General features: G+C 40.8%; 1 protein-coding gene across 1 annotated transcript in view; it reads right to left on the bottom strand.

Annotated features, from left to right (window-relative positions):
* Positions 1-545: 545 nt before the first annotated feature.
* The window catches only part of LOC143958858 (insulin receptor-related protein-like), a 100,752-nt gene continuing 92,943 nt past the window's right edge, over positions 546-8,354 (bottom strand). The window contains exons 19-22 of the mRNA XM_077467838.1: positions 5,921-6,080; positions 5,453-5,582; positions 3,374-3,508; positions 546-1,714 (exon numbers count right to left, since the gene is read on the bottom strand). Of these exons, the coding sequence (XP_077323964.1) occupies positions 1,375-1,714; positions 3,374-3,508; positions 5,453-5,582; positions 5,921-6,080 (765 nt within the window). The 3' untranslated portion in view covers positions 546-1,374. The remainder of the gene's footprint in view (positions 1,715-3,373; positions 3,509-5,452; positions 5,583-5,920; positions 6,081-8,354) is intronic.

Raw genomic sequence — 8,354 nt, 5'->3', positions numbered from 1 at the left:
TGCGTTAAAGTGGAAGTAAACCCACTGATTTAACAGTTTAAAATAAACAAACAGTTACAGTCACATTTGTTTGTACCCTCAACCAAACTGTCAAACCGTCCAATAAGCTCGTGTCATAACTGTTCAGGTGTGCCTCATCATGGCAGTTGAAGATCAAACAGGCCAAGATGGCAGCTTCCATGACTGAAAATGATAGGAGGATTTACTTCCACTTTAAGTGTTTGAGTTCCTGGGACAGAAATCTTTGCAAAAGGTGACCAACCACCTTATTGACCTGACTTAGCACTTTTTTGGTTTCCTTTTTTATAGCATTTTTAAATTTTAGCAACAAAATTGAGGACACTCCAGATACCCAGCTCGCTGTGACAAAGCTTTCCAAAAAAAACTAATTCCAGATTCTTGGCCCTATTTGTGTTCAAACCTGCTCATGGAATAGAATATTCTAAAGTAATTAATAGTTACACTAGCAGACAAGATAAAATGATATACGTAAAATATTGAGGGCATACAAAAGGGAATGGCCCTTTTAAAGATCCCCCCCCCCCCCCCACATAGCTGCATATATAATTGAATTCTCTCTTAAAACAGATATAAGTTATCCCTTTAAAATTTGCTTCTGTTCAGACACATCTCTTTACTGCTTTCTAACTGGCGAATCTCAGATTACTAAATTAAATTAAAAAAAATGAAGTAGAAACTATGCCTACTATGGTCGTTTTTTTTTTTTGTTTTTTTTTTTTTAAGGGAACACTAGAACCTGCTTCCAGAGACAACATCAATCGATAATCTAACACAGCGAGGAAAAAACATGGGTTCTAGACAACCAAAGAAAACATGATACATCCCTGAGATAAAAGTAGTCGTCAAACGGAATCAAAACAAGTGCATAGATCGGACCTACAGCCACAGCCGGCCAACGCGTCCACACTGGCCATGGTCCTCATCAATGAAATGCTTTTACTAATAAGCTGAGAAAACAAGAGCAGCTCATTTCGAGAACATGCACCACTTAATTCACCAGCATAGAATTATGACAAATTCAAGCTATATAAACATGAAACATTGTCTGCTTTTCCTCCAACTCTGGGAGAAAACCTACATAATAAAATTATATATAACAACGTCCGCCTGATAAAAACAAATTATACCATTACACTCTGAGTGACCAAAGAATAAAAAGTCCGCTTAGCAGCAGTCTTTCCAATGTCAGAAGGACTTTTTTTTCACTTTGCAGTTAAAATCACGAATGTTTTTGATATGATTATTTTGTATTTATTTGCTGAAAGTATGTATGTGATGAAGACTTTGATGGTATAAAGCTTCTTGGAGTCTGTGAAGGCTTGACACCCCTGGTTTCTTCCAGACAGGTCATGCTCAGTGCTTCGCATTCCCATTTATGTGGTAAACATTCTTTTTCGAGCTAGAATCCCTTTTTGTATTTAAGCCACACAAGGCATTGTCCTTCTGAGCACTGTGTAAAGATGAAAAGTTGGTAAAGGAAGGGGAAGGTGGGGTTTCCAAAAGGGTCTTCACACACTGGTCAGCTTCTGTGTCCGAGACCTCAGTAGACTCCCGATGTTTATGGTAGCTGGTGTAGAAGAAGGAAACTTCCTGGAAAGCAGGCTTCAGATCATCTTTAATATTTTCCAGGATCTGAAGAAAGGTTGGACGGTTTTTGGGATTCTTCTGCCAACACCATCGCATCAACTTGTGTCTGGAATAGAAGATAATGGTGTAAATGTAATAAACATCTCCACCCCCCAACAAAATAAAAACCCCATTTACTTTTGCATGCGTTCCCAAGGCCATACATCTGCTGTGACAATTTATGAGGGGTGCTATGAATAATGTAGCTGAATGTGTAACATACTGTACAAAAGGTGAACGGGAATGCCCATAACTCCCTAATGGAAAGAAAAAAAAAAAAAAAGTAGGAAATGATAGCAAGGAGATTTTGTTGTTCGAAGTATCCAACACATAAGTAGGGGCCAATTTAGCCTACCAGATTCCCCCAATAACGTCACGTGTGGATAGACTTAATCTGTGAAATATAGCTATGGGATGTATTCCTAGAGCTGCACGATTCTGGGAAAAATGAGAATCACGATTCTTTTGCTTAGAATGAAGATCACAATTCTCTCACAATTCTCAAAAAACTGTTTTATTTGAAAAATTTACAGACAGGGTATGGCTGAGTATTGGCAGGAAGGGTATTGGCAGGGTATTGCTAGAGTATTGGCAGGGTATTGCTAGAGTATTGGCAGGGTATTGCTAGAGTATTGGCAGGGTAAGGAGGGATGGCTGCTTCCATCTCTGGATCTCTCCCCTCCACTGTACAGATTAGTACAGAGGGGGAGAGAGGAACCGGCTTCACGACATGACGCCGGTTTGTTTACAAGTGATCGCTCCGTCTGAGCGATCACAGTGTAAACAGCGTGCTGTTTCCTGGCCACTGTACCCGCCCACAACAAGGCAGCGGCACGCCACATCGCACGCTCCAATGACTGACGTCAGTTCCGATATCCACCATTTGCGTTCCACGCTGGTTACGTGGAACCGGTGGCACTAAAAGAAAATCAAAAATCGTGGGTCACCCAGAACTTAGATCACGTGGGGGGGTGAATCGAGATTGCGATTGTTTTGCGATTAATCACGCACCTCTATGTATTCCCCATGTTCTGCCTATCCTAAATTTGAAGTGTTCTCCAGGAGGTTGTCTTCATCCCTAAACTGATCCAAAACATCCCATCTTAGATGTGCATAGAGTTAACAGTGATGAGCACTTACAATTGCCCAACATTTTCAGTTCTAGGATTTTCTTCAGAGGTTCCTGAATGGTAGATGGCCTATTCAAAGTACGACTACAGGCATCCTGTTTAAGTCCCAAAACCCTTTACCCTCCTTGACCAAGCCAAACCCTCCTTATTTGTGTTTTATGTGCTCTCCTTTCAGACACCACAGCTCAAAGTCAGAGGATTTCAGCAAAAAAAGCTGTTCTGTTAATCCAGAAAGCAGTGGGCAGGTCTAGGTATGGCCAGGAGCCAACTGACAAGCTACAGACTTGTGATTCAGCAGTGACAGAGCCATGCCCCTTGGATCATCTATTCCCACTGTATTGCAAGTAAGCACATCCTACATGAGTGGCAACTCTACTTTGAACTTAGGGGCAATGCAGCATTGTTGCCAACTCGTTACCGGACGTGGCCTTAGATGGACTTCACTGGCAGGAGGAACAGGTATTTGTAGAACTTTGCAGGGAGGCCAATAGGAAATGAAGCATGGAGGTATTTATAATTAAGTGCTGTAGCACATATTTCTTTTATTGGTAGGCCATAGTTCTACTTTAAAGGTATTTTAAATCTAGAATACTTACAGTCTATCGGGACAATTTTCTGGCCTTTCTAAAATTCCGTTGTCAATAACAAAGTGGAGGACTTGCTCATTGGCCATGCCTTGATATGGCTGCTCTGCTAAAGTGGCAATTTCCCACAGGACCACACCAAATGACCTGCAAAGAAAAAAAATAGAACCTGTAAACTATGATGAAGAAACATCCAGGAATTGTTGAATACACAAGTAACATTTTTACAATTTTTTTTTTATGGGACAGGAAATGGCTATAACCACTGTCAGGTTTTCATTTCCACCTCCGTCCCTATTTCAGAGATTTCCCTTTGCTCCATTGTGGTCAAGGGAGTGATGAGAAATCTCTCCTTGAGGCTGCAGACGTTCTAACCTTTTCCCACCATATTAAAAACATGTTTTTGTCTGACAATGTTTTCAATGCTGTCCGTGTCTTCAAGACAAAAAGGAGGAAAAAAGTCTCCTCAATGGAGTCAGAGACTTGACAAAATTTCAAGTCTGCCACACCATATCCAAAACTCGATAAGTTAAAGTGGAAGTAAACCCATCGATTCAGCCAAACTATCAAACCATCCAATGGCTGGTGTCAGAACGAATCACAGGTCCAGCACCATAGCAGTTGAAGATTAAACAGAGGCAAAAGATGGCAGCTTCCTTGGCTGAAAACGATAGGGGAGTTTACTTCCACTTTAAGGTTTAAGGAATTCTCAGATCTCAGGCAGTGTAAAGCCAGCCATAGTTTGAAATTTGGCCACTTCTGTACAACCAGCCTGTATGATTTTCACAGCTCTATCATCGCTGCCAGTATAGCCGGTAGAGCTGATCAGTGTATTCTGACAGTGGGGAGACCTCCCTTCCGTCAGAATGCAATTGCTCAATGGGGAGGACTCCCCAATCCACATGGAGGGTGTTGCCAACCCAGATTGAAACGTACTGACACGGCACCCAAAGTTTACTGGAACAGTCAAGTTTTTACTGGCATATCCAAAAGTTACAAAATGAATGAGAATGAAAATTTAGGCTACAAACAAGAACAATATGCTATGCAAGGTAGATATTCAGGTAACATATTTCTTATTTTATTTTCGATATAGTAAATAAGTAGCTAAGGAACAGGAATCAAGAGGACAAGAAATTACAATGGACGACACACACACATGAAAAGGACTCTCACAGTGACACTGTCAGCAGTTTGCAGCAGCACAGATGATGATGGAACCTCACTAACATGACACATCCCTTCCAGAGTCACACTGACCCTCTCTCTCCATGCCAGGTGGACACTACAGTCCACTACCGGCTTGCCTTCCTCTCATTCTGCAGACCTGCACATGAGGCTCCAGCTGCTCCATTCCCTTGTACCATGACTTCACGGAAGACACTGCCGGAACAGTCCGAACACACTGTAGCAGGCACTCGGATGGTCTCGGCCAAGCGCGTCAGCCATATTTTGTACTGGCAACCTTTTTTCTTTCACTGGCATTTACTGGCAGGCGAAAAGTGCCCTTTTTTTACTGGCAGCCAGGAAAAAAATTACTGGCGGCTGGCAAACCTGGTGTGTGGATGGGGGAATCCTTGCTGGTTGAACGAAAAACAAATGGCTTCTCTATGGGCTGCTTAAGCCATTAATGATGTTTTCCACCTATTGATATTCAAAGGATTTTAAAAATGTGAAAGAGATGCAAGTCGTAAGCAGCAAAGTCAACAAGTATACATTCTCTTGTGGTTCATCACATTTAAACACACAAAAAAAGGCTTGGTTGTACATCTTATTTTTAAAAAGGTGATTTTTTTTTTTAGGGTGTGAAATGCCCTATAACAAATCCCCCTAATGCAGAAGTGGGATTTTTTGAGGGCCAATGAATCAAAACTAAAAATCAAAAAATCTAAAGATCATAAATGAGATTAGAAATAGTCAAAGGGAAAGTAAAATTGTTAAAACCTGAACAAGATTTTTGAGTGCAAGCATGGCCCTCTTCCTAAAGATTCCGTAATACTTCACTTCATCATGCTCACTAATGACATCTATAGGATCCAATGAGTCATTATGACATTGTGGATACCATTCCCTTAAACTGAGCATACCTACCATACATCGGAGTGTGGAGTGAAGATACCATCTTTTAGAGACTCAGGAGACATCCATCGTACTGGAAGCAAGGACTTGCCACCTTTGCGGTAGTAGTCAGTTTCATAAATATCTCTTGTCATGCCAAAGTCTGAAATAAGAAATTTAGGGTTTTACTTGGTTTCCCCTATGTAACCCGTGTTTCATCAAGACCCATATATGGCATTTTGATGCTATAGGGGTATGCTGAACAACATTAAGGCAAAACATCTATTAGAATCACAGCAGCCATTTTGCATCAGTGAAGCCATATGGAGTGTAGCCCTCAATCCTGTTTTTATCTTTCCTTAACAACAGTTGTAGGAAACATCAAAAGGAAGCCACATATGGAGAACATTAAAAAAAAAAAAAAAATTATATAAAAATGTCAAAGCAATCCATGCATTGCATAAAACTTTTAAGGACCCCTCTCTCTGCCCAGTAACCTACCGCCTATCTTCACTGTAAGGTCCTCCGCCACCATGCAGTTCCGCGCCGCCAAATCCCGATGTACAAATTTCTTGGCGTTCAGATAGGCCATTCCATCGGCTATCTCACCAGCCATCTGTAAAATCTGCTTCAAGGATGGTGGAACCAGGTTTTGAGTGTTCTGTGGAGTAATGGGAATTCACCAGTCATCGTCAAAGTAAAACAGCTACTATTTCTCAGAAAGGATAGATTTTATTGAGAATGAAAAGGTTCAAGAGAAAAGTAACAATCCAGAGGAACCAGTTCACAGTATATCGCACAAACACTGTCAACAAAAAGGTTGTACCTAAAACAATAGGTCATGCAGGTACTAAAGGAAAATCCAAATCATACAATCTCACAACCAGATCCCAACCATAGTAAGGCTAAGGCCTGGGGTGTCCAACCAAGGACTCCATAGCTTCTTAAATTTACTAGGGCATCCATTATGTTGATAAATAAAAGCATTCTAACCCGAGCATCACTACCATACATTTAACCCATTCAGCATGTGTAGGTGTGTCAGGAGATTTTCAATGAATAAGAGAAAAGCCTACAAGCCTGGAACAAGGCTCTAGTAATGGCCTCTCTAGTGAAATATCCCCCTTGAAGATCTTCCAGGATGCCTAAAACACATTGCTTAGGGTCAACAGGTAAAAAGGTTTGGAACACCCCATTAAGGGTGGTCACTATGTCAATCCAGTAGGTACGCAGTTTTGGACAGTGCCGCAATAGGCGAATTAGATCCCCATGGTCCCATCAGCATTTAATGCAGGTGGGTTCGGGTAAAGCGCCCACCTTTTTCATATCTTTTGATAGGCTTGGAATAGCTAGAACCTCTAAGGATTTACTGTTGTCTTTCTAAAAAGGAGATTTGCCCATAACCCTGTCCAAGTGATGGGAGGGCATAGAGATGGAACATTTTTGATAAAGTGTGGATGAGTTAGAAGAACCTATATCTGTTTTTATTACGGTTCATGACCCTGCTGTGAGATTTCCCTAACCTATGACCACCATCACTAACATAGGAAGTAAAAGGAGATCTCCCCAATACAGATACCAATAAAAATCAAACACATATTATCCCTTTTAAAATTAAACAAAACGTTTTGGTTCATGTTCTACTTTAATAGTACTCCGTTGGAAGGGACAATGGTAAAATAGCTTCTGATGTACTATGCTCTTAGATATAGAAAAAAAATACTTACCTATCATCTAAATCAGTGATTCTCAACCAGGGTTCCGTGGAACCCTAGGGTTCCTCCAAAGCTTGCTAGGGGTTCCTTCAGTATTGGGCAATTTCTGCCTCTCAGATAAGTTCCCACCGACACCGTTGATCTTTTTAGCGATTTGTAAGGGGTAATTCTTCCCAATGACCACAAATGTAAGGACCATTCTTCCCACTGACCATCACACTAATGTATCATGAGCTGTAGATTTCTAATTTTTAGCAGGGGTTCCCCAAGACCAAGAGAATTATTTCAAGGGTTCCTCTATGTTGAAAAGGTTGAAAAAGGCTGATCTAAATAAACCAAAGTTTCTGAGTTTAGTTTGGGTGGAGTACTAAAACTGCTGCATTTCCATGTCTTTTTGTTATTCGAGTCTGCACTTTACCCAATGGGAGAGGAGAGTGCTATGTTATCTGCATGTCGAAGTAACATTTCCTAGGGCCTAAATGTTTGTTTAGCGTTTTACTGGGCCTCCAAAAAACTAGGTAGAACTTTTTCATAATTTCCTGTTAGGCATATGTAATGTTGTTCAATGGTAGCTGCTGGTCTCATTCCAGTATCCTGAAATGACCTCCAGCTGTTGCGGAACTACAGCTCAATTGAGGCATGGCAAGGCTGAGAGTTACAAGCATGACTCCCACAGGCAGAAGCATGATGGGACTTGGAGTTCCGCAACACCTGGAGGGCCAACAGTTTGACACACCTGATGTAGGCAGCCTCTGGGTGGAGACCAAACCTGTTTAAAGCCAGCAAAGCCCTTAGGTGTACATTTATCAAAGATAATTTATCTAATTTCAGTTCTCAGCAAACAAATGTTCTCCTATGGCACATTATTAAGCAGAGAACATTTGTTCTCAGAAGAAGAGAAGTTTTTTCCTCTAAGAACACCTGAGGATCTGAGTAGAAGGGGGAGGGCTGCGGTTATAGAGCAGCTGAGTTTTAAAAGTGAAACCAAAGTTAAAGGCCATGTAACTACATGAAAATAATAAGCACTGGCGCTTTTTTAACTTAGTTTTTTTTTTTGTACACACATTTTGGCACATTCTTTAAATGTGTATTTTGGCCCTTTTTATTGCTCATTTTGTTATTATTGATGGGCATTTTTTTGACTTAACGTGCTTAATTTATTTACGCGCATCTACCCATGTTTTTTTTTTTATTGTCTATCTTGGTGCTTTTTTTTTTTT

This window comes from Lithobates pipiens, unplaced genomic scaffold, assembly GCF_037356315.1.
Source record: "Lithobates pipiens isolate NorthernLeopardFrog02 unplaced genomic scaffold, aLitPip1_a1.2 Scaffold_62, whole genome shotgun sequence".
In the NCBI taxonomy this organism is placed as follows: domain Eukaryota; kingdom Metazoa; phylum Chordata; class Amphibia; order Anura; family Ranidae; genus Lithobates; species Lithobates pipiens.
This window is presented reverse-complemented; position numbering and strand designations above follow the sequence as displayed.